Genomic DNA, 27,164 nt, shown 5'->3' on the forward strand with positions numbered 1-27,164 from the left:
GTGCGTAACCTTTACTTCTCTACAACATGGCCGCCTCCTGACAGGGATCCATTTATTATACGTCTAATGGGATCGTCTGACCTCGCGGCTGAGAGTCTCTCAGGGGACTTTGACTCGAGCACTCTCCTCTCTATCTGTACGTCTCTGTTTCTGTCTGTCCCTCTCGTCTTCATCCGACAGATTTAAAACAAAAAACTGGACCGAAATTGACTTGTTTCTTGTTTTGTAGAAGCATCACAGTGTCAGCAGCCCGACAGGAGAGACATGGCACAGTAGGATTTTATAACTGAGCTGTGAACAAGACGCCAGCTTTATGTCTGAGGTGTTTACAGTTTGTACTGGCGGCCCGAGTCTGCAGAGGACTTTTAATTTGAAATGTTGGTCACAGGAAGTTTTTTCCCAGTGTCACTGGTTTTCTGTTTCAAGTCACCGTTTCACTGTCGAGGCGAGGGTCAATGAGCTGGTGATCTATACTCAATCTGCATGTAATTTACATTCTAATTACGCCTGGAGACACATTCACATAATCTGAAATGATATGTCAAATATGATTAAATCCTCCCCCGTCGTTTTATTGGTCGACTGGTCGGTTTTTAAATTGTTGGTTGGACAAAAAGAGACATGTAAATTTTATTTTAGAGCAGAAATATTCAATCAGTAATTTAAAAACAACAAAAAGAGGAATTATAATAAAATGTTGAGACAGATTAAAGGAAGCAGAGAGGCTGGTGAACGAGTGAGAACAAATGCTGTACATAAGGAGAGATATCATTAAGTAAAAGAGGGAGAAAAAAGAGAAGATAAAAGCAAAAGGAGTAAAAAAGGAGTGATATAAAGCATCTGAAAGAGCAGCAGAGGATTAAAGAAAATTAGTAATGAGAGTCAGACGGAGGACAGAGAGTAAAACAGAGACAGAAGAAGAGTTTATGCCTCCACTGCAGTTTATTCTGATGTCTAGATGGAAAATGCATCTTTATTTATCCAGAGAGAAAAAAAAACAAAAACACAGGAGACTTCTTCAGCACCCGGCGGCATTCAAAATAAACCTTAAACCATCGGAAAACCACACACAGAAATCTCATCAGACTCCTGCAGAAACGTCCAGAATCCAGCTCCTGGTATCAGGTGCTGCTGTCAGGGAGGTTTCTGTCTGACATGACGATATAAATAAATATGTGCTGGGTGTTCCCAAAGAGGAGGGGAAGACGGGGGAGAGGGGGGAGTCATTTTATTCCAGAGCACGTTCATCTGATTGGCGGCCGAGACGAGACACTGCTGCTATTTACATTTCAGATGCAACGAAGCCCTGAAGTCCAGCTCGGGCCTAATTGGTTGAAGCATTCGCGTTAAGACCAGGTGATTTAGGCCACTGTTTATTACCTGAGTTGATTAAGGGGTGAGGGGGTGGGGTGGGGGGGTTTAAGCTGCCAAAGGGGGAGATAGCGTGTAATTGGAAGAGGGGGAGGTTGAAGAAAGAGGGAGTGAACAGAAGGAGCTGAAGGGGGAGCAATTAAAAAGTGAGGGAGGCCTTTTCTGACTAATAGGACAATAAAGAAGAGCAGTTTGACGAGAAGCTGAGGGGTGAGGAGGGGTGAGGAGCCTCCGTCAGCTGCAGACTCTGCAGGGACGGACGCTGATTAAAACCTCCACCACAGGACGTAACTCCACCACACCTCCTGTTGTCTTCTCTTTGATTCACAAAGACGTAGAGGAGAATTAGAATAAGAAGCTCCTCGTTTACACTTTCATTTCTACCAGGCGCTGCAACTGTCGGAGCTTCTTCCTGTAGAAACGGAGGAGAGTTCAGTGGTGTTCAGAGGTCAAAGGTCAAAGCGGGAGTGATGCTGTAGGTACAGATACCGGCAGGTTTCAGGTCTTTACACCTAAAGCAGAGTTCACACTACAAGATAATCAAACAAAGTCCTCAGGTCTGATTATCTGACTGTTGTAAAGATGATCTTATCAGATTCTCCTGTGGTGTGAGGTGTGTTCAGAGTGACAGAACGATAGCCAATCAGGAAACAGCTGACTGGAGACGGAGGCACAACAAACAAGAGACATCATCGTCCGCCATGTTTGTTTCCTCGGTCTTTAGTCTTCACACACTACAAGAACACAACTGTGACAATCTGACTTTATCTGTCGTCGTGTGTGTGGTCGCTCACATTTTCTGAATCACTTGAGATTTTAAAAATCTGTTAGTGTGAGCAGGGCTTAAGATCTGAACACACAGCTGTGAAATTTAACTAGAATCAGATTTACAATAAAATGTTAGAATATTAGAAAATCAGAACACTGTGATGAAAAGATCAGTGCCCACAGATCTGTGTGTGGAGCAGACAGATGTAGAAACAAGGAGAGAGTCAAGGTCAGAGGGGGGAGGAGGGGGGAGGCAAATAAAGTCTGTGATCTGCATCGGAAATAAAGGAATGACGGACGAGTGTGGAAGAGTCTGTTCAATCAGTGCTAACCTTTCACTGACTGGAGAGAAAGAAAGAGGAGGAGTGAGACTTGTTCTGTTTAGAAACATTTCTGAGCTCAACAATCTGTAGATTTTCTTCTCTTGTGTAAAAGTGTAAAAATAGAAAAAAATAGAAGAAAGACTTGAGGTAATATTCATCTATTTATCTTCATGCACATTTAAATTTGCACACGTTAAAACTGTGAGATAGAAACTTTACATGATCTGTGTTTCTGTCTCTTAAGCTCTTTGTACCTTTGTTAAGAAACGTTCTATATAAATCGTTTTTATTATTATATATTATACATAAATATAGTTGGTGGAAACTTTGAAACTGTCGGCTGCAACTTCCGTTTTCTACAAACTTAAAAAATGTTGACATTTTACGAAATTTTGAGAAAACCTGAGACAGAGCTCAGTCATGTTTGTTCTGCCAGCACTCGGCTAACTTAGCTTAGCTTGAAAACACACTATTTTATTTCATTTTATCCCTTCTTTTTTAACTGCATTTTATTCTATCTTAACTTTTATTCATGTGTTTGATTTTTATTCTATGAAAAATATTTAATTTGTAGAGAAGACAAAGTGTAAAAACAACAACTTCAGACGATTTATTTTACAGATGAAACAAACAGCAGATAATATGTTATTAGTAAATTTTAGAGGTGTTGGTAGCTCCACCCTCATGTAAACACACCGTCCTGCTGTAACAGTAACATCTTTTACTCTGACAACTGAAACAAGAAGATGCTAACGTTAGCCAGGTTAGCGAACTAGCACCGCCACATTCCCGGCAGAAAAAACTTCCAACAAGCTCCTTTAAATAAATGTTTAGTTCAGTTACAATTAAATCATCAAACATTAGAATCTGTGTTTCTGTTTGTGTGGAGTGAGATTTGTTTTCCTGCAGCTCAGGCCTCTCTGGGCTAATCCCTCCGCTCACAGCCAACAGATGTTTCCTATTAAACCAAACAACAGTGGCTCAGATCAGCAGCTGCACCTCACTTTATTCTACTTCTTCAGGCTGAGAGATGACGCCACAGAAAGGGGAGAAACCCTGAGCGCTGTGGAGATAATGTCGTTGTGAATCCATCTGTTCTCCCTCCCTCTCTCCTTCAGGACCTGACGGCCTTGGTGGCTAACGGCACGGTGACCAGCAAGCCTCCAGTCACCCTGCGGTTGGTGATCCCGGCGAGCCAGTGCGGCTCCCTCATCGGGAAAGGCGGGTCCAAGATCAAGGAGATCAGAGAGGTGAGAGGACGAGGCCATAAACCTCAGCTGTGTGTAAAACAGTAAATGACGGCTGATGTCTTCGACCTCGGCTGGATTCTCGTCAGTCTGAAACCTTGTGCGGAGAATCAGAAAGTGTCTGCGACTCACAGCAGGTTTGTGGTATTTGAAATACAAGGACTGAGCAGGAACACAGTGTGAAATGAGACCTTGAAGACTTGAAAACAGAAAGCTGCTGCTCAAACCAACAAGAGCCACAAAACTGAGGCCTGAGGAGGCTGAATATTAGGTGAATAAAGTTTTGTTTATTTGATGTTTGTGTGTGCAGACGACAGGTGCCCAGGTGCAGGTGGCAGGTGACCTCCTCCCCAACTCCACAGAGAGAGAGGTGACGATATCAGGGAAGCCAGGACGCCATCATCCAGTGTGTTAAACTCATCTGCACTGTAATCCTAGAGGTACGTTACTGCTAGCATTAGCGTTAGCAACATGGCTGCCTGCTGTCAGCCCGGGTACAACTCTAACAATCCAAGTTTGAAGTAGAAACCTGGTGTGATAGAGTCAAACACCTGGTTGTATTAATCAGTAGCAGGTTTATTTAGTGACTGATTCAGAAGAAATAAAACCGACTGACTGTCGGTTTGAACCCTCTAAAGTCCTGGAGCGCCCTCTACAGTCGACGAAGGGACGAGTCGGACTCTGAGTGTTTCCACGGTTTTTATCACCCTCTCTCTTCACTTTCTTTCCCTCCTCCGTTAACGAGGCTCTTTTCTTCTGTTAGGTAGAGTCTCCAGAGTTTAAAACAAAACTTTGACATTTAGGGAAACTTAATTTTTCGCTGTACCGCGAGCAGTTGGCTAACTTAGCTTAGCACAAAGACTTAGAACTTTATGTATTTTATTTTATTTTATCAGCTTTTTAAATCAGTTTTAAATCTAATTTTATTACATCCTAACAGCTTCTACTATAGTTTTCTGATGTTTTCCTTCACATGCTGGAGACGTTTTATTCATGCGATTAATTTATACGTCAGTATGTTTTTGTTTTGATTTTCATGCAAAACTGACCCTGAAGGCTGTTCAGGGTCGAGGGATCCTGGTAGTTGGTCCTCTGCCTCCTCTAAGGAGGCAACGATATCAAACACGATATGATGATGCCTCGATAAGAAGTCTACGATATGATATTTATTGCAATACTTTTAAAAAAAGGCAAATCAAGACTCGTTCTATTTATTGAACAATGAACAAGGTGTTAATTTTAATTTTAAAAACAGTCAGTTGGATAATAAAGTACAAAAACAACTCTGGTTCTTTCATTTCCTCTTCATGGGTGAAACTATCATTAGGTATTAGACAAAACAAAAGCTCTGTCCAACAAACTTTCTTACAATGGTGTCAAGTTCCAGCTTTAACTCAAGAAGATTTTATATTATTCTTCTTGTGTTACAGACAGCCGTGCAACATTCATTGACACAAACATGAGCCCATGAGTCTTTAATCCTCCCCGATGGATGTTTTATGACCAAACTCAATGACAAACAAAACACTGAGCTTTTTCTTCTGATGCAACCTGATGCAAATTCAACACCGACATGGCGAGACGTCCGTCTGTCTGCTCGCAATTAACGCCCCATAAAAGTGCTTTTGTGAGACGCCGTCCACCTCCCCAATAATCTCCAAAATGGAAACAGTGAAATCTATAATTCATGATTGTATTATAATTAATCAGAGGCAGCAGTCGTTAAGATGAGCTACGTCTCGGAGATTAGAAGCAGAAACAGTGAAATCAAAGGCTGCGGCGGCTCATTGGTATTCTGAGCACCTTAATCTGGGATGAGAAAGGAGGAGCAAAAGAAAAAGAAAAAGAAATAAAAAACCGCTGATCTCAGCTAAACTCATTCACTTTCAAGTGCTGCTGCAGTCAGAGAGTTTACTCTGTCGACGTGAAGTTCCATCCCTCCGTTCACGCTCGCTGTTTGATCTTAAAGATGAAGTCTTTTGATCTGCTCATGCCCTCCAACACACTGTTGTCTCCCTGCCTCTCACCCAGTGCATGCTGGGAGAGGATGCACGCTGACCCGAGATCAAAATAAACGAATTAAAAATGGATTTCTCCATGAGCTCCTGTTGACCGTGCGCCACAAGCTCATCTGAATTCAACTTTCTGACTGTAGAGGCTCGGCCATGATGAATAACTTCTGAGTCATGACTCACACAGGTTTAAAGGCTGATGTTCAGTGAAAATATTGTCGATGTAAATTGGTTATATTTCTGTGGAATAAAAGTGTCTAATGTCTTTCTAATAGAAGACACATAAACGTCACACCTACAATAACCCCTGAACTTGAACTAAACTTATGTGTAAGTAAGCAGGTCTTAACTCTACGTTTCATTTATTGTCGGTGGCTGACGAGGGCCACAAACACAGCTTAAGAAAACATCTTCATCAATTTGACAACACATGTTCTGTGGATGTAGTGTAAAGCACTTTGAGTGGACGATATGACTAGAAAATATATAAGTGCAGTCTGTTTGCTATTTGTGGGCGTGTGGAGTCTCTGCTGCCGGGCTGCTGACGGTGTTGTCACCTGGTGTTTTCCACAAGTGCCTACAGCGTCCAGCTGGGAGCTGAAATCTCCTCAGAGGTCTTTTCCTCTCCAAAACAAACAGACAAGGTGATTAAAACAAACAACCAACACAGAATAAAACTGAAAATCTGTGTTTTTCCGGTGCTCTTTAGCTGAGCTGCCGCTAATGTTAGCCTAGCTTGTTTTTAGCCAACAAAATTGAATCCAGGCAGCAGGTTTCTCACCACAGTGATTTGCTGCTGCACGAATGTCAAAAACACACAGTCACATAAATAAGAAGCGAGTGTGTTTTGCAGGACGAGTCAGTTTGTGTTGGCTCATTGCATTAGAATATGCAGCCTAGTTTAACTGGCTCCAGATCAGAGAGCTGCCCTGAGAACAGACACAGACACAGTGAACCAGCAGCAGAGCCAGGAGTAAATAAGAGTCAGTCGGTTTTTATGACACCGTGCAATAAAGTGAAATCATGTCGCTGCTTATTGGAGGTTTCTTTAATGTTGCATCAAACACACACATGCAAAAAAAAAACAAAAAAAAAAAACAGACAAGTTGACATCGCAGCAGCGACATCAATCACATCAGCCTCTGATTTATTTTTGGAGAAGATCGGTGACGTGTCAGAGTTGGGTGAGATGTGACGAGATGAAAAGAAAAAGACAATAAAGAGCATCGTTGATTTTCAGCCTCAGAAATACTGACGCCTCTGTGACAGCACAACGACAGTTTTCTGCCCAGAAAATATGAACATGGACGACAAAAACTGGACACGAACAAAGTTTCTATCACCTGTTAGACCGAGAACATCGTTAGCATAAATCTACTAGATCCAGGTTTAGAGAATATTCAGAGAGAGAGATGAAAACAAAGCAATAAAATCAGGTTTCTCTGCTTCTTGTTATTTCAACAGTGAGTTCTGCCATTCACCTGCAGGGGAAACAGTTTCCCAGAATGCTCCTGTTGGCAGAGCAGAGAAGCTGCAGAACACATGATTAGATTCTGTTGGATAATGAATCTTTAGAAACAGACAAAATAAACACCACTGCTAATCTCACTTTTCATGCAGTAACCAAACATGTTCTGTATGTTCTATATGTTCAGTATCTGTGTATAAATATCCATCATATTAGAGATAAACACATCACTGAGGCCAAATCAGAGTCAGCAGATAACAAATGTTGCTTCAGTGTATTAGAAAAGTGATTTATCAGAGTAACTCTACAGTCTCTGCTCCTCCAGGATGAATCTCTGCACATTCATGATAAAAACTCTGAGTCTGAACTTATCAAGAATAAAATCTAAAAACACTTTCACCACAGAGAAAGACTTCAGAGACACGTATGATACTTCATCTCTGACTTTCAACAGGAAAAAGACTGAAATGTCGCTCAGAGAAATAGAAATTATGACGACATCTGATCTGTTTTTATTAGACAAGGGTAAAATTTGAAATGGAGAAAGTAGCACCACTTTTTAATGTGTGGGCAAATAACTCTAAACAAGGTCATATATAAAACTAGAATTCCGCCTTGTGTCTGTATCCCTCCGCCAACCAGTGTGGTTGTTAATTAACATCTGATCTTTGACCTCTGAAATCTCATCAGGTCATCCCTGAATCCCTCAAGACGTTAGTGTGATATCCCGTTCACGAGAATTGGTCGGAGAGAACCCAAAAAGAAAAAATAAGATGATGCCAAAAGTAATAAATAACTTAGTTATTAACAAAAATTTGAAAAGCTTCCTTTGGCCCATTTTCACTCTCAGCTCCTCAGCCTCCTGTCTACTGTCAGAATAAATGTCAAGGTAAAAATATCACATGTGGAACATCAGTCCAACTTACTCTGCACCAAAAAACTAACCTGATAAAAACTGATGAAAACTTGTAGAGGATCTACAGCTCCATGTTTTACAGTTAAATAAATCTACGTCATATAAACTCAGGTTCATGGTTCTAGTTTTTCTAGTGAAATCTAATGTTTATGAGCCAAGATCCAAAGTTCAAGGTTCACTGTTGTGTGCTCCTGAATCACAGTACGATGTTGTTGGACCTTTGTATCATGGTTTCAGCCTCCACTCTGCTCCCTGAACACCTGCTGTGTAACTCATCTCTCTGATCTTTTTTTGTCTGTTTTCTTTCCCCTTTTTCTGTCCGTCCATCGCTGCAGTCGCCGCCGAAAGGAGCAACTATTCCGTACCGACCGAGCCCGACCCCGGGAACTGTGCTGCTGGCAGGAAACCAGGTAAGATGGAGGAGGAGGAGGAGTCCAGCAGGGCGACAGGATAAACTCTGACAACACAGAACAAACCATGAAATATACAGAGACAATCTCAGAGTAAAGTTCAAACAGCAGGAAAATGAGGGATGGAGTTTAGAGAGTCATGGAGGAACTAGGGAGGAGAGAGGTAAAGAAGAGGAAGGTAAGAGAGTGTGATGGTTAATTGGATGAATAAAGGGAAAGATGGATGGAGGCATGAGAAATCAGATTAAGGAGGGATGACAGAAGGAAGCATGAAAGGAGGAGGAGGAGGAGAATGCACGGGTGGATGGATTAATGGGTCGGATAGATGAAGGAATGGATGAATGAGCCGATACATAATTTAGTGTCAGAAAATTTGCTTTAGTTTGCAGTTTGATTGTTATGGAGAACACACACACACACACACACACACACACACGCATACTTGTTAAATGTGTGTTTGATAGGTTGTGCGTCGTGAATGGCAGTTACTGTCATTGACCATCCAACAGGAAACAAACGAGGCTTTTTCATGTTTATTTATTACAAATCATGACTATTCATCAGCAGGAGGTGTGTGTGGACACCGGAGAACTAATGTTGGCTTCTGTGTGTGTGTTTAACTAGAAATAACACGATCTTCAGAATGAATATGCAGCATTAGCACCATCTTCTCAACAAATGGAACTATTTTAACAAAAGAATTCATCTGGTTGATTCTATATTCAACTGAATCTGACTTTTAATTTAATTTAGGACAAGCAACTTTTACCTACAGACCCTCAAACTGCAAACTTCCTCAAAGGGTGTTACAGTACATGCAGCGTGAGACGATCATTTAGAAAAAGATCAATTATCAATACTTCATTATTTTTTATCTTGAAAATGTCCATGGTAGAAAACAGGCTGCTAAAGAAAGTGTGTTTTTCCTCAGTGAAATCTTTATTCCAAGAAGGAATGATAGTCCAACAACAATCCTCTGTTCGTCAGTTGGTCCAGACTGAAATATCTCAACAGCTATCGGATGGATAATCAAGAAATCCCATAAAAAGTCCAAAGTCAACCATGTGTTCGTTTGACTCCCTGACCCTGAAGTAGCTCAGTTCAGAGTCCATTTCTTTTTCTACTGCAGACGTCGATCTTTAAACTCAGAACACAAATATGTAGTTACAGGTTTTAAAAAAGGTCGATTGATGATTTCTTGTCGTTTTTCAGGGACTATTTTCAGCAGCGGATTAATCTAGTTTTGGTGCTTTAGTGAGTATTAACAGGACAACAGTGGAGCTCTGTGGTTCAGAGGAATAAGATCCATCAGGCTCTGACATGGTGTTGGTTTGGGTCAGCACATGAGAGTCAAAAATATCGAATATCATCTACCTTTCCCTTTAAATAAATGCTTTAAAAGCTTTAGCTGTGCTACGCTGAATGATAACGCGTGTTACCGTGGAAACGCTCAGTCAGACCACGTCATTGGCTGATGAACTTGTTTTTGTCTGCATCTAGTTTTGTGCTTGTCGTGCATGTCAATCCCCGCTCTCCATCCGGTGTCTCTCTGCTGTGGAGGATAAAACAAGTGAAGTGGAAACTAAATTAAAAAAACCTTTCTCTGTTTCTGTCGTCTCACCTGTTTTGCCGTGATAACGCCTCACGTCTAACCCGGAGGCTGTTCAGAGCTGAAGCTGATTATACCACTAACTTAATTTATCACCATATGGTTCTTATTTAGACTTAAGTAATGTAGTCAAGACTGGAGAACGAACTCAAGATTGCTTTTATTTACATCAATTTACAGCCGAATGTTGTCGAACAAAATAACAACCAGACACTTTTTTCAGATCCCAGAGGCCGAGGAAACCTTTCAGACTTTCAGCTGTTTCCTAGAGCTTGTTAATATAAACAATATAAACACTGACTGCAATCAGAAACTTAAATATGCTGTTGATAAGTTACACTGCTTGACAATGGTATTATTAACCCAAATACAACATGGACATTTTCAGAAGTTGGACCATTAGATGGGACAGATCAACGTTCCATCTGAGGACACGTTCTCAAAAGTCATATATGACCTACGAACAAAGACAGGAAACATTAAAAACAAGGGTTATCACCATCTGCTGTAACAGAGCATAGAAACCCCTCCATCAGCTCCCTGAAGGATTCATCAGGATGTAGACTGACAGGACTGAAGACTCGTGTTTGGAGGTGTCATGGCGTCAGAGCTTTACAGACGACAGTGTCAGTGTTTTGGTTTGGTTGGATTGTCATGACATTTTGAGGATGAATCATAAAGACTTTTATTATCCCCTGACTCTTCCTCTAGAGCCAACAACAGGACATGTTTTTCACTCAATCTGTGAAATATCACAAGATCCAGTTGATGAATTAACACAAAATTTGGCACAGATATTCATGGTCTCCAGATGATGCATTTTTACGACCTTAGTGATCCTTGGACTTTTCCATCATGAGGTCGACATTTATGGTTTCAAAAATGGAAAATGTCTTGACATCTATTGGATGAACGACCAAGACGATTGGTTCATTTTTATTCCCTTTAGGATGAGTTGTAATAACTTTGATGATTCTTTGACTTTACATCTAGCGCCATCATCAGGTCACATTTTAACTTGTCCAGTACTTTGGTTTATGACCAGATATCTGCTGAACTGATGTATGTTGTGTTTAGTGCTAATTATCAAGCTTTAATATGTTAACATTCTAAGCTAAGATGGCGAACGTGCTAGCATGTCTGTGGGCTAAATTATAAATTATAGTCCAAAGATTTGGGTCCCGTTTTATCCCTAATTAAATTTAAAAAGCCCTAATTAGTTATTACAGTTAAAGTCATAAAATCCTGCATACCTGCATCCTGCTTTAACGATTCTCCCTGCAGGTTTTCAAAGTACCTTGAGCTCTGAAGAGTTTTCAGGGACGGAAACTCTGAAGCTTTAATTGGTTGAGGAAATCTCGCCGTGTGCGCTCAGCCTCAGCGGTGCATCGAAGCTTGGCGCTATTCAGGTTGTCATTTGGTCAGTTTGAGCTACGGTTGATTTTCCCTGAGAGAGTGGCACAGCTGAGATCTGTCTGTACTCGGTCACACATCATTGGACTGTAACAGATATTGTTTGGAGGTTTACTCGCCCGTGGGTTCGGATTGTCTCTCTGCATAGTTGTCTGGGGCATTTGGTTATTTGTGGATGAACACTCTGAGGTGCCGCTGTGGACGACGGTGGAATAACGGTGGAATAACGGTCTTATATATTGTTAGAACTGAACTTCAGTTCGTTTTACAGCTACCTCACGTCTCCACATCTGAAAAGTCAAATCAATATTACACTCAAGAAGACTCAGTGGGACATTAGAAAGATTCTGACCGTGTTTGTGGTTGTCAAAGTCCAAAGTCTTGGTGATTGATTGGACTCAGTTTTGAGCTTGAGTCGATTAACAGAAAGAGTTCGAGGTTTCATGTCTGGATGAGATGTAGAGAAACTCCTTCTTTCCCTCGTTGGACTCCTTCTGCTTTCTCCCTCTCTTGTCTGGTCCATTAAACAGCAGCAGCCAGAGTTTTAACAAGACACCGGAGAGCTCAGTACATTACTCCTGTTCTTACATCTTCACTCCGGCTTCCAGCTTGTAATGGAACAGATTTTAAAGTGTAGCTGCCGGTTTATAAATCAACCTCAAACTAAAATACCGTCTTGACTTCATAGAAGAAAATAAACCCTGCAGGTCTGTTGGATCTTGTGTCGTGTTCTCAAACTTCAAGCTGTGGTTTTTTTATTAAGCTTTTGGGTTGTGTTAACTCACACTACACATGTTAATAGACCAGGACCCACAACTTTTATACGCACACTGTAGCATCACGATGTGGTGCAGACCAGATTGGGGAAGATAACTTTTTAAAATATGAATATTATATAATATAATATATAATATTTTAGCAGCCGCTGACTGGTAAATGTTCAAATTTACCACACACTTAATAGTAAGTAAAATCTACCACCCACTTTCTTTTTTTGGCCAGAATTTGGCTAATTTCCCACCCTGGTGGCCACACTGAGCGCAACTCAGAACTCCTGATCGACCACGTCGTCAACAACGTTACTCTGAAGCAGTGGTTCCCAAAATTGGGGTTGTGGTCGCAAGAGGATTTCCAGAAATCAGAAGCAATTACAGACAGCATATTTAGTCAGAATTGTCATAAAATGTAATGTCTCCATTGACAAAACCAGTAATTTTTCCTAGTTTCAGCTTTACACCTATAAATCTGGGCAGGGATTGTGTAGTAATTTGTGTTACTGGGTTGTTGTGCAGTATTGAAGTTGTGTTGACTGTGCTTGTGTCTCTCTGTGCCGACTGAAGGTGTTCGAGGCGTCAGACTTTGGCTCTCACCCCCTGTTCTCAGTGGCACAGGGAGGAGTGGACCTGCAGCAAGTGAGTATGGCCGCCTGGGGGTCAAGGGGCGAGGGTCAAAGGTCACTTCATCTCTGCCTTTTTACACAACCATCCCCTAAATCAAATCCTTTAACCTTCATTTCCCTGTTGAATGTCAAAGATCCGGTGATAAAAGAAGCACTTGGATGTTTAAATTAAGCAAAAGAACAAAAGTATTTGTATCAAAATGTACTTCAAGAACCAAAAGTAGAAGTTCTCAAAGGGCCTGAATTCAATCACACCACTACTGCACTGTAAATTCACCCAGCAGCAGCAGCAGCATCGTAAAAACAGATGGAGGAGATGAAGGATCCAGATTAACACCTCCACACAGAGAGGGTCAATAAATATGACTCTTAGTTTTCATGAGGAACGCAGGAATGTGGAAACCAAGGCCGAGACGAAGAAAAAACAAAGAGAAGAAACAGAAACAGGATGAGGAGGCTCAATAGAAAAATAGTAGAACCGTCGGACTGGTCTGAAAGCAGCTTGAAGACCAGATGAAAATGCAGCTTTGCTCTGTGCACATAATAACACAGATTCTTGTTGGTATCAATGCAGTACAAGTGATTTTTTTGTGTTCAGAAATAGCTTGAATGTGTCTCCCTGGATTTGACGGTCCCACTGATCCGACCTTAAAACATTCACAAGACTCTTGTAGGAGAGCTGTTAGCCGTTAGCTCGCTAGCCCAGGTCCAACACAGGTATCCACACCGTTAGACCTCCTCCTGACAATCAGCGGGCGAAGAGATAAGAGCTTTGTGATTTTTTTATTTGTATGTTTCTGTGATTTTATATGTATTTTATTATTTTAATGGCTGTAGTAAAGAGTGATACTGATTAACTGTCAGTTAATGTCAGTTAGGCCACTGTCAGGTTAACTTTCTTTAAGTTCCGGTTGATAAGTTTCAGGTTTAAACTCACAGATTTAAGCTTCACATTAGACGCTTCCTGTCCTCTCATAGCTCTGACTAGCAGCACAGCAGGAGGCCACGTCTCCGTCTCCACCAGGTGTTTACTCCCACCACCCACCTCCAGTCCTGTGGTGCATGTTTTAAATATGGTTGGAGCTCTGGTTCTCTTTAGCAAGAGAAAAAATTCTGCTTAACTTTTTAATCCCCACTTGCACCTGCAGCAGGAAACGAGCAGATTTTTGTCATTAATCTCTGCAGGTTTTGCAGGAGCCTGTTTTAGGACAGTGTGATGAATCGTGTGGATGCTGGCAGTTCATCACAGTGTAGGTCAGGTCAGGTTCATACAGATACTTTACATTAAACCTGGTTTCTCTACAGGGAAACAGTCGCCGCAGTCTCACACAAAGAAAAGGAGATTTCTGTAAATGAAACCTGTGTTTTTCAGTCAAAATTACACAATGAATTAAAGGAAATTGACATTTTCCTCCAGTGAACCGTAAACTCTGCTGCACAAACAGCATGTCAACATGTCAAGGGTGAGGGAGGCATCGTGTTGAGATTAGACGATCCATAACTGAATGGTCCGGGGTCAGTTTCTAACAGCCAGTGTGTCACCATCATTAGCTCAGTGTCCTTCAACCGGCGCCTCACACATTTATTTCATGTCAGTCGAGAGTCCTGAGGCCGTATTCCCTCTACGTTTAAATACTTTTCATCTGCGGCATCTGGAGGCGTCTGAGTCCTTTAGTTTCTTCTGCCTTTGTGTTTGAAACCCGTTGGATTGATCCGCAGTGTGATGGCCTGTCACTGTATAGCTAATATTAGCCCGGGCTAAACTGGGACGGTATGTGTCTGACAGCTCGGAGAAACAGAGACGACAGACTGGAATGATCGCTTTGTTTGACTGAACGAATTAAGCTCAGGTGACACTGAAAGATCTGTTGTTACTGTGGTTTACAGCTGAGAACCTGGAGGTAACATCACTGCTGAGGTTAAAGGTCAAGGTCACGATTTAATATCAGGAAAGTCAGTGTTAAACCCAGGAAGCTGGTGATCAATCACATCAGCCTTAAGTCATGAAGCATCTTTTATACAAGACAGCTCATCGCTGAAATACAGCAGCAGCTACTGAGGTCAGAAATTCAAGGAGGGAAACAGGAACGTAAATGATCTTTAAATTTTTACTTTTCTTTTTTCTTCCTCGGGCCGTTCAGTTTCTCTTCAGTGTTTCTCAGTCAGCTGGTTGTTAATGTCTTGGCTGTAATCCTGTCGGGTCAGTCTGTTTCCACTGGTTAAACTGGTTAATGTTAACTTTTTTAACTAACACTCGCAGCAGAATATACTCAGAAAAACACAGTTTCTTCAGGAAATGCAGAAAAACAAGGCAACAGAACAGTGTTCGCTAACATGCATAGGGAGACTTTCTGCCTCCAGCTGAACGTAACAGAAAGAGGTTACGTTGGAATCTAAAATCGCTCATGATGACAGCCTGTTGTGTTTCTGAGTTAAATGTAGACGAAGTGTACGTCTGCAGAGACACATGCAGCCGGACGGAGAGAGACGTGAAGACAGGCTTACGAACGAGAGCTCGGCTTAAAAGACAGAAAAAGACAGAGAAGCACTTTACTCCATCACACTGACAGCTCAGTGTGCAGCCACCGCTAACTTTAGCTAAGTGCTGTGTGTGTCTGTGTGTGTCTGAGTGTGTGTTTGTCAGACACAGGGCCTTGGACGTGTCAGTTAAAGGCAACAGTAACACGAGCTAATGGAGGCTCCACGGGACTGATGGGAGGAGAGAAGCAGGTAGAGAACGAGAGGGAGGAAGAGAAGAGGAAAATAAACTGTTCTATCAGATCTCTTACAACCACATCTGGAGCTGTCGGTGGGCGGACAGGTGGACAGGTGGACAGCTGGACAGGTGGTATCTAACTAACAGCTGGTTTAGGAGAAGATGAGAAACAGTTTGATTTGTTTCATATTCAAGCTATAACTCGACAAATTCTCCAGGTTTTTGTCCAGAATTACCATTTCTAGTTTTACGTCTCCACTGGAAAACATTACAGAGACTGAGAGTGATATATATAAACCATAGACCATACAGACAGACTTGGTGCATTTCTGAGCAGCTAACCTGAACTCTGAGTCTCCAAACAAAGTGTAAAAGAAGCCGACATTCAAGTACAATTAAATTCTTAAAGTTGCCTGACAGCCTGATATTTTGGTTTGACTTTCAGACCTTTGGGGTCGACATCTGTCCATCAATGACTTTAGTTCGTAGGAGGTGTCGACCTGTATCACCTGCTCCTGTAGCTGAAGCAAATGCACATAAACCAGATAAATAACATTAATAAAATATTTTGTTGATTTCTAAACCACCTGTCAGGAAGTCGGACTATCCATCCGTCCTCCCCAACCTCCATCCTTTACTCCCGTTAGATTTCCTCAAGGCTTTGCGACCTGAACATGAGCAGATGTGGGTTTGAACACCTCTTCTTTTCCTTTTCTTTTTTCCTACGTATTTTGTTTGCTGGGCCAAATGTGATCTTTTTCAAGCAGTGAGATAATATCTGTTTAAATTGGCATAAAAATCTGTTTTCTCTTTACCTCTGCTGAGGAAACCTTTTTGAAAGTCAATCAGCTGCTCTGAGCCACTGTTTCCCAGTGAGTACACCTCCAATATGGCCGCCACAGGTTTCAGACAAAGGCAGCGTGAGACGAGAAGTTTGATCGAGGGAGATACAAATGAAGGGAAAGATGTGTAGATGGAGGTTTGTGGGAGAACGGCATGGAGAGTGACAGAAGACGGGATGGCAGGAGAGTTAGTGCAGAGTTAAGTGGCTGTGCGAAGTGATTAATGCTTTTTATTCATTATTTAGACGAGCAGAGGGAGGAGGAGAGAGGGAGGAGGAGGATTCATCTGTTTGCCTGTAGTTTCTGGTGAAATCAGTCATTTACTCTCTGTTGACAGATTCATCAGAAGTCATCACGGAGCCATTTCTGGGATTTAACATTAATCTTTATTCCAGGATTAAAGCTCGGAGGATTTTCTTATTGATATGATCAACTGGAAATTAGCTGCGATGACACAAAATTAAGTCATTTAGACAGAAGTAAACAACCAAGTGAGTCAAAGTTCAGAGAGTTTATTAGTACGCAGTTAACGGAGTACTTAACGGTGTATAGTACCCATGATTCCCTTCTCCTTCTGGAGCAGGAAGTGCTGTGGCTGTAACAAACTCACCAAACTCTGTTTCTAATTGTTGATATTTGCGTCAAACACTGGTTTTTAATGATTTCTAAGTCTTTTTAACTGATCTACAGTTCAGCATTACTCTGGAACTTGAGACCAAAACCACGATACAAAGGTTCAACAGGATCTGGCAACAAGATCTGGCAAAAGTTTCTCAATATTTTGAGAAAACTTTTGCGAGATCTCAGGAAATTTAGATGATGCAAAGGTTTCTCGAGATCTCGCAAGATGTACTTCTGCAAGATCTCAAGAAACTCTTGTGAGATCTCGAGAAAGTTTCACAAGATCTCACAAAAGTTTTCTTGAGATGCTGAGTAACTTTTGCAAGATGTCAAAACATTTAGATGATGCAAAAGTGTCGAGATCTCACATTTTTTTTGAGATTTCGAGAAACTTTCATAAGGTCTTGCAGAAGTTTCTTAAGATCTCAAGAAACTTTGGCGAGATCTTGGGAAAGTCTTCTGAGAAAGTCTCTTGAGAACTCACAAAAGTATCTCCTTCTTTTCCAATCTTGAGTTTTTTTCCCCTCATGTTCGTTCCCAGGTTCAGTAAAATTCAGACTTTTCCTCATGATGAAAACTAGAAGTAGTAGAAGCCGCAGAATCAAAGCAGCGTGAGTTTATATGATGCAGATTTATCCAACTGTAAAAAGCGGAGCTGTTGATCCTCAACAAGTTTTCAGCAGTTTTTATCAGGTTAGTTTTTTGGTGCAAAATAAAGTTTAACAGATGTTTCACAGATGATATTTTTATCTTGACACTTCTTCTTACAATAGACAGGAGACCAAAGAGCTGAATGTGAACTTTAAGTATAAATCCAAACAGCATACAGATATAGACAGTGGCTGTGCCGTTGTCTCTTCACACAAACACTCATCCTGATGTTGTACCAGGTCCAGTGGCAAAAAGCCATTTTTCTAGATTGTTTTTTTGTTACTTTTTAAAATCTCTACAGGACTAAATGATTGATTTTCCACCTGCAGAGCTGAAGTCGTCTATTTGTTGTTTGTTGCTCAGATGTTCCTGCTCAGCTCGTCTCTGATCTGTGCTATATTTAGAAGCTGATTAATATTCATGAGCCTCGCATTGTTAATTAATATATGTATTAATAACATTTGAGTTTTGAGAGGGTCATTATCATGTTTGATGTTGAGCTCCACTGACCGTCATTAATAGAAGAGCCGGCGATGGTGAAGGCCGAGGAGATTAATTATTAACGTCCTGACAGCTGTAACGTGTGAAACCCACAAAACAGATAATATCATGTCTTTGTTTGATTACTTGTATCGTTTTAAGAGTTTAATCCGTTTTTTAACCATTTAGTGAAACATGAAAAACCTCAAACATGTAGTTTAAGGATCTTAGAATCACTCCAGGGAGTCATGCTGAGAGTTACAGGACTAAAATCTCTAACTTTATATGTGCGAAACCTTAATTATATTTACCAGCAACTGTATAAAAAGATGGACGTTATGACAGCTCCCCAAAGTAGACGCTTAAACATCTTGATCGCCTCCTGGTAGCTGGTTTATTATTCTTCCAACACATATCTTCATTGAAATGCCTTTAAGCATATGTTTAATTAAAAGATAACTTTTCAAACTTATCTAAAACAAAAAAGTACAGCAGCGTTTTTAACTGAAAATTTTTATACATAAACAAAATATCTCCCGTTTTATAAATAAAATAAAAAGTTAGCATTAGGGTGTGTTTATTTTATCGGTAATTAGATTTAAAAAAAACAAACAAAACATTTGAACGGTCAGTCCCTAATAAAAAGCGAGTGAAACATCATGATTGATTTGTGATTGGTCGAGCTGGTGTACACAAACTCTGGCTCCGAATGACGACTCGTATCCGGGATATTTTAGCTTCATTTTGTGCAGTAGGATGAAGTGGAGACATGTCGTCCATCTTTATTTACAGCTGTTGATATTAATCAATAAAATGTCTTCCCTGTTGTAATTAAGTTGAGCAGACGGGGGGTTGTGATTGTGTTCAAAACAGAAGGAGCTTGTTGTGCACAGTGTGTGTTCATGAGGCGCGACAGGATCGACTGAATTTTGATTTATTATAGTCGTCTCTGTCATACAGCTGCATTCACCCTGTTACAGACAAAAAGCATGAGGCTGTGAGGACGTTGGTGTCTGCAGGGACCGAGTGTGTCTCCTCAAAGTCATCCATCGTTCCCAGAACATCTCTGAGGGGTTGACACTCAGCTCCTGACGGGTCGGAGCAGATACTGCAGGCAAAGTTGATGAAACAGAAACGAGAATACAAAATAAAAGTCACACACTCTAATATTTCGTTGGACTGCCTTCAGCTCTGATTGCGGCATCGTTTCAATAAGCTCATGCAATGTCACAATGTTTATTTCCATCCGGAGTTGCATTAATTTTTCGCTCAGATCTTGTATTGATGATGGGAGAGTTGGACCTCTGCGTAAAGTTTTCTACAGCAAACCCCAAGGATTCTCAAAGGGGTTAAGGTCTGGAAAATCAACTGATGGAAAAACCTGGTCATTCAGTTTATTCAGGTCAGCTGATCATAGATCACATGACCTTTTTCCATCGTTTCAGAGTCCAATATTTAAGCAAACTGAAGCTTTATTTCCCAATAGGCGTCACTACTAAGTTGTTTTTTTAAGGCTACACAGCTTTTTAGCCCCAGTCCCTTGAGTCCTCTTCGCATTTTTTGGAAATGATTTGGTTTAACCGAACGTTTAAGTGATCTACGTCGTTGTCTGCCATGTTTGTTTCCTCTAAAGTCGCATTTGACCGCGCAAGATTTTGAGTTTTGAGACTGTGGTTGTTGGTAGTGAATCTGTAAGAATACAACTGTGAAATCTGTCGTTATATGTCGTCATGTCTGTGCTCTCTCACATTTTCTTCACCGGGTAAGATTTGGAGAATCTTTAAGTGTATGTCAGACTTTAGAGGCTCCTCCTCCTCCTCCTCCTCCTCCTCCTCCTGTTTCTGCTGCAGCTCGGATTCATGCTGAATTAAACCGCTAATGAATATTTATGAGTTTACGGCCAGGGCCGTTTGTCTTCAGGGCCTGTGGTGGAGACTTTCAGGTTCACCACCGAGTATAAATATTTACCTGCAGATCAGGGAGAGAGATATCACGGAGGCTGAGCACACCCAGGTCGATCACGCTCGCAGCGTCAGGAGTCAAGAGTTCAGCGGCAGCGACAGCTCTGAAATCTGTTATATAAGATGTGGAGAGGCTCAGGGACAGACGCACAAAACATTTCAAAGTCTTTAGACCCCAGTCGTCGCCCATGGACGTGTTCGTTCCCTTTGAAGTTCAGCCTGCATGGGATTCAGGAAAAGCCTCTAAAAGCTCTTTTTAAACCGTGATCTCGCAGCGATAAACACAGACGCTGTGACGAGGCGACGGAGGAGGAGAAGTCACCGGAGAGATTCGCTCAGGACGTTCGAGTCAAAGTCATTTTAACTGCTATGTTTTTAGGAACTCTTCTTTTGTCTCTGAGCCCAGAAACATTCATGGTGTTACGACAGAAAGGTGTTTCCCTCTGAGCTGATGTACAGACTCATTTTCAGCTTATGCAGAGAAAAACCTTTAACTAACATGTTTTAAAACTGTTTTATGTTTGATGAGCTGAAAAAATATCATCATTCTTGATCAAACTATGAAGCTGAGACCATTTTTATAATCGATCCTGTAGGGCTGTGTGCAATGATGTATATCATCCTTGTTACAGAGGCAGAGACTTTAATTATTTGACAACAATATGGATAAGATTCCTACAGAAACATCACTTTTTATCTCAACCAGACTCCATTGACAAAAACAGGAATTTTACTGTGAGCTGCTGGAATACCACTGCCTCCATCTGTTAGTGTGTTTGTGTTAGTATGTGGTACTTTTACTTTTCTGTAAAGTATCTGATTACTTCTTCCACCACTGAAAGTCACACAGTAAAACAAACACACTCAGATGGAGGCAGTGGTATTCCAGCAGCTCCTGTTTTCTGCTCGGTAAAATTCCTGTTTTTGTCAATGGAGTCTGGTGCTGATTGCCAGATTCACTCTTCTTCATCAATAATGCACCGATTCCATCATCTGATATATATCATCATATCCTACAGCCCTAATCCTGCATCTATGTTAAACATCTAAAAGCTGTTACACAGGTTAAAAAAACAAAAACAAAACTGTACATTGTTGTGAAATTTACTGTCAGACTTTTCAAATTAATGATCGTCTGATATTTAATTTTGGAAAGGAAAGTGTAATTTCTGATAAATAAATGTTGGTACTTCCTTTTTTTCTCTGATGTTCAGTTCTTGTGTGTTTATAGGAGAAACCTGACTGTAAATAATAATATTTCATCAGGATGTGCAGAGAGGTTTGCAGTGTTTTTACAGCCCTGGGTGTTGTTTGCAGAAGTGTTTATGTAGCCTAAGAGGGTAAACCTAGGGTTTAAAAAAACCCTACAGAGCTGCTGCTTTACCTTTGAATGAATTCAAGATTTTTATGATTTCTTCTCTTCATTTTAGTGAATAAATCAGACAGAACCTGAGAGATGTTTCCCCTCAGAAACACAGAAAAACATGAATCTCTGCTCGTATAAACTTTGACCTTATTCACACTGGTGTCTGTTTTTCTGTTGCAGTCGTACGCAGTTCAGAGCCACTACGGCATTCCACACTCAGAGGTAAAAACACAAACTGATATTTTTATGATTTAGGTTTTTATTTTTATCTATTTGAGAATCACGATGATGAGACTTTGTTTTTATCAGGTGATTAATTTGACTTTTTGTTCTCTCAGCTGGCGAAGCTCCACCAGTTGTCGATGCAGCAGCAGGGCCTCGCTCCCATCAGCCAGTCAGCTACACAAGTCCTGCCTGGTACGCGCACACACACACACACACACATACACTCACACTCGGAAAACACACACAGACACACACATGCATGCATGCAAGATCTGAAGCTCTGAACAGAATAAAAAACGAAAAACCTGAAAAGTATTTTTGATGTTTGTGTGCACGTGTTGTTGGTCACATATTGGAGTGTGTAACTGCACAAGTGTGTGTGTGTGTGGTGTGTGTGTGTGTGTGTGAGTTCACTTTTGATTTTGAAGTCACTTTGTTGTTTCAGTTCTTTGTGTTTAAGACACAAAAACTCCAGAAAAAACTTTGTTTAAACCTCAAAAGAAAAAAAATATTTTAAAACTTAATTTTTTTCACACGTCGTTACTCTGAGTTTCATCATTTACTGAATCCAAGATATTTGTAAAACATCCTGACATGCTTTGAATTCATCTGTTAAAATCCACCTTTCTTTCTGTTTAACTGCACATTAGATAATAACTGTTATATAATCATTATTTTAGTGAACAGTTCTGTTATAATCCCTCTGTGTTTAAGCTTGGATTCGAAGCAGCTCAAAGACCACAACTGGCACAAGATAGCCTAGCTTCTGGCTAAAGATAACGTTACGAAAAAGGACACGTAACACACGTTATGTTGACGCAAACACATTAGCATTTATGCTAGCTCTCATTCACAAAGAGGAATAGGTAAGAGAGAAGCTAACCATGTGGCTGAAAATGAGGGAGGCGCTAATTTGGCGTACTGTGCTAGTGTAGTTAGCTAGACTGATTCAGTAGGCTAACTTCAGGCACATTCACAAATGTAGGAAAAGAAGGAAAGAGAAAGAAGGGAAGGAAGATAAAGAAAGAAAGGGAGAGAAGGTAGGAAGGAAAGGAGAAAAAGTAAGGGAGGAGGAACGAATGAATAGAAAGGAAGGAAGGACAAATGTGAAAGGAGGAGGAAGTGAGAAAGGAAAAGTAGGAAGGAAGGAAAAAGAAAGAATTCTTCAGAATCTTCATCCTTCGCTTCCAGCTCATCAAAAACTCTTTATTTAAATGGAGTCTGTCTCTACTGTTTGTTTTTCTGGTGTCACTGTGATGGAGGAGAGTAATGTAAAGAAGATCTGATGAGTTTTACTGAATTCTCCTGGATTTCTATCATCCAGTAAAATCAATAATTGATAATTACCTCTGTCTCTTTCAGGAGCGGTGGAGGCCAATTCTCAAACCACGTCTCAGGAGCTCCTCATTCCAAACGACGTAAGTTTCCTCAGACTCACCTGAGGCTGAAACTGAAGCTTATTGATGATTTATGAGGGGGAAAGGAAGAATAGAAGAAGGAAGAAAGGGATGGAGTATAGGAGGAATAGAAAATGGAAGGAAGGGAAGGAGGACAGATATGAAAGGAAGAGGAAGAAAGGTATGAAAAGAAGGAAGGGAAGGAGAAAAGGAGGAATAAAAGAAGGAAGGAAGGAGGATAGAGATGCAACAATGGAAAGTAGGAAAATAAGGAGGAAAGGATAAAAGGAGAATAGAAGGAAGGAAGGAATTTAGGACATATATGAAAGGAGGAGGAAGGAAGGAGAAAGGAAAGGAAGGTAGGAAAAAAGATAGAAAAGGAGGAAGAGTAAGGAAGCACATCGCAGTCTGTCCTCATGGGAAGGTATTTCCTGTTTGGACCGGATCAGACGAGACGTTCGCATTAGTCCGACAGTGGCTGAATATTCATCTGAATAAAAATGGAGACTGACTTTCATCCTTCGGCCTCTGAACCGCTGCAGAGCAGCGCTGCTAACAGAACGACTCTGCTGCGTTCGAGAGCAGCGGAACAGTTCAGTGTCGCGTTCAAGGACATCTGACATTTGATGGACGTGTTGACTGCTGCGAGGTCAAAGCGCTGACCTCTGAGTTTATAAGGCAGCCTTTGGCCACCCTGTCTCCCCCCTCCACCCTCCTCCTCCCCCCTCACCTCACCCTCTGTCTGTCCATCACAGGCAGTAATTCATCCAGTCGACTGTGTTTACTCACAGCGATGCAGCTCCTTCCACAACAAACACATGGAGAAAGACTGAAGCAGTCGACGGCCGAATTTACTGATCCAGCCTTTAAAATGAAGCACAGTGAACACAACACGAGACACCTGAGCTGTAAAGACTGTAAAAGATGCTCACCAAATTTCTAACTCTACCGTATTATTACAGTCGTGTGTGAATATATATGTTAACATCAGCCGCTGCGTCTTAATTTCCTCGTGATTTTTGATGTTTACCTGAGTATAGAGTCCTGCAGGACTGATCCTAAAACCAGGAAGTAAGTTAGCATGTTAGCACTTCCTGTTGTCAGTGTGTTTCTGGTTAAATGTCTGAAATAAGGTCTGTGGTTTTAACACAAGCTCAAGACATTTTCAGGTTTTATTCTCCGACATAAAATGGGTCAGTAAATCCCCCACTCCTGATGTTTGAAGCTTTTACGTGTCTTAAAAAAGGCGGTTGCTAACGAGTGTGACCTTTTTTTTCAGACCGTCTTAATCTGAGCTTCGTCGTTTTTAACGTGACAAACAGGATAATGTCAGTTCTTTACTTTCTTTGGTTCCACTCATGTTTCTGACTCATCGACAGCTTTCTTTACCGTCAGTAGGTCAGGAAATGGGTCTGTACTTTGACGTGTAAAAAACTGCTGCCTGACTGGCTGTTGTCGTGTTAATGCTACCGTGTGATTGTTAGAATAAAATGCCCTGAGCTTATCGTCTGAATCGACAAATTTTATCGCGAACCCAGATCAAGGTCGTTTTGCCGCCCAGTCTTTTGTCCAGTTGAGTAAAATAATGTTGCACTTTCCTTATTTTCAGTCGATTCTTTAAAAAAAAAAAAAACTTGACTTTGCTTCGCGTTCTTCGTGCACGTCCCTAATCACTGCACCAGTGAATCAACAGTGGTGATTCAACCCCATGAAAACCGGTCTTGTTCTACTTCCTCAGCAGAATGCAGTGATTCATACGCAGCTCTGTTGCTGAATTGAACCGTCACTCTGCAGTTTTTTTCACATTTATAGTTGATTCAGCCTGAAGCGTCTCCACTGTCTCATCCTCTCTTTGGTGCTGTAGCAGCAGAGTTTTGATGGTTTCTCCGCAGGAAACTCACTGTTCAGTTAACATCCCTCCACTCTGGTCTTTATCTCCGACTCGACCGTAGCTCGGTAAAGGACGGAGTCGCGTTTTTTACCGGAAACTCTGCCTCTAATCTCTGATGTGATAACCTCTGCAGGTGATCTCACCTCTTAGGTACAGATTAAACATCGAGGCCTCAGAGCTTTCATTCATGTTATAGTGTGGCTTCAGTATTTAAACACACAGAGATCATTCATGTGTTCATACGAGCTCCAGAGAGAGTAAAGAGCAGAAGTTAAGACCCAGTGCATGTTAGTGTGTGATATGTTTGTGTTTGTATGAGTCAGTGAGCAGAGCAGCTTAATGACATCCTATAGCTCACAGTCAGAGATTTAACAACAACCCTGTCTGACACTCCCCCTCTCCCCCTCCCCCTCTCTCCCCCCTTCAATAAACCTTTCCAAATTACAAGGGCAGCAGGGAATCACCCAAAAATAGCCTCGCTCCGTCCTCTTCCTCCTCAGCTTCAAGCTGATTTTACCCAACAGCACTTACACAAAGCTGCTCTAAAGGGGAGGTGGGGAGGGAGGAGGGGGGGGGCATGACGCTGTACAGAACCCTGTGAAAAACCTTGTATCTCCAGAGCAGTCGACCTTGGAGAAACTGTAAAAGCCAGAGCTTGGTTTTCACACTGAAGTCATGACGTTTGTGTAGCTCTGACGTTTCTGAGCATTTAGAGCAAAGTCAGGTTTGTTTATATCACTCAGGGCTTTGATTCATATGAGAAAAAAATCCATAAAAACATGAAAACTAAAAGCGACAGTGTCTCCTAGAAAAACGTCTATATCGTATGTTCAAAGTCTATATATCAGTACCAGACTCCATTGACAAAAACAGGAATTTTACTGGACAGAACACAGGAGCTGCTGGAATACCACTGTTAGTTTGTTTGCAGCAGCTGGTTACAGTTGCTGATACAGTCCTATTAAATGAACACCAAAAACATGGTAAATATAAGAGGTATTCTTTAAGAAAGTGTGACATTTTTGTTCAGATGCTATGAGAGCTGAGAGACTGAACCAGAGGAGCTGAAACTCGTTCATACAGTTTTAGATTAAAAAGGTTTCGTCATTATGTTGGTTACGATTGTTTGTGCAGTATTTGTCGTTGGAAATTAAAGTATGTGCGAAGTTTTCCATCGGCATCGACTGTCAGTCGGACATTAAGCCGAGTAAATGACTCCACCAAACCTCATTGGAGAAACAGTGATTTTAACGTGAACCTGTTTGATTCACTGTTTCTCCTGTTTAATTATCAGATCTGTTTGTTCTGGAGAGGAGGAGAGAGAGGAGGATAATTCGGCTTTTGGTAAAAACCTCCTGAGGAATCCCAACCTAAAAACAACAACATGTAATTTCTAGGATAATGATGTTAAATGCATTAGCCCTGTGTGTCTACGTTATCCACTGACATAGAAATAAACAAAATGTCCTGCAGCTTCCGTCCCATTTACTATAATACACACAGACACATTAGCGTCTCCTGGTCGGTTCGTCTGGGTTCACACCTGGAGATAGGAGGTTTTGTTGTCCGACAGCTGACGGCGTGGGAAAGTCTGTGACTCAGAGGATGCGGTTTGTGATTCAATGAGGCCGTTTGAGAGGTCGAACAGCGGCTAAAGGTGGATTTCACACAAATGGTCCGACCTGGTTGTTGTCAGCCGGCACTTTGTCTTCTGTCGTTATAGCCACCACACACACACTTGAATTATCAGGCCTCTTTCCATGAATAGCCCTCTACAGCCGGCTCGTTGGTCAAATGACTTGTGGGGAAAGGAATGCTTGTGGTGCAGAGAGAGGGGAAAAAAAATAAAGATTATAAAGGAGAGAAGAGGCAGTGGCAGGACTGCAGTGAAGGAATGAAAGATACCGAATGACGGCTGCAGGAAGAGAAGAATGCAGCGAGCAGACGAGAACAGTCTGAATAAAGGAAAAAGATCTGGGTCATAAGTAGAAAAGTGAGGAGGCTGAGCGGAGACGATCAGTTTTTCCTCTGAGTCTCCTGAGTCAGTGTTTGTAACTGATTCATTCAGAAATTTGAAA

General features: G+C 41.3%; 1 protein-coding gene across 1 annotated transcript in view; it reads left to right on the top strand.

The window, feature by feature from the left end:
- Positions 1–23,216, top strand: part of LOC108882080 (poly(rC)-binding protein 2-like) — a gene marked incomplete at its 3' end in the record, with an annotated part of 34,728 nt that extends 11,512 nt beyond the window's left edge. Inside the window, 8 exon segments of the mRNA XM_018674351.2 lie at positions 3,581–3,712; positions 4,020–4,091; positions 4,093–4,149; positions 8,441–8,515; positions 12,878–12,949; positions 21,754–21,795; positions 21,912–21,990; positions 23,161–23,216. Coding sequence (XP_018529867.1) covers positions 3,581–3,712; positions 4,020–4,091; positions 4,093–4,149; positions 8,441–8,515; positions 12,878–12,949; positions 21,754–21,795; positions 21,912–21,990; positions 23,161–23,216 — 585 coding nt within the window.
- Positions 23,217–27,164: the final 3,948 nt, after the last annotated feature.

This window comes from Lates calcarifer, unplaced genomic scaffold, assembly GCF_001640805.2.
Source record: "Lates calcarifer isolate ASB-BC8 unplaced genomic scaffold, TLL_Latcal_v3 scaffold_53_112, whole genome shotgun sequence".
Classification (NCBI taxonomy): Eukaryota; Metazoa; Chordata; class Actinopteri; family Centropomidae; genus Lates; species Lates calcarifer.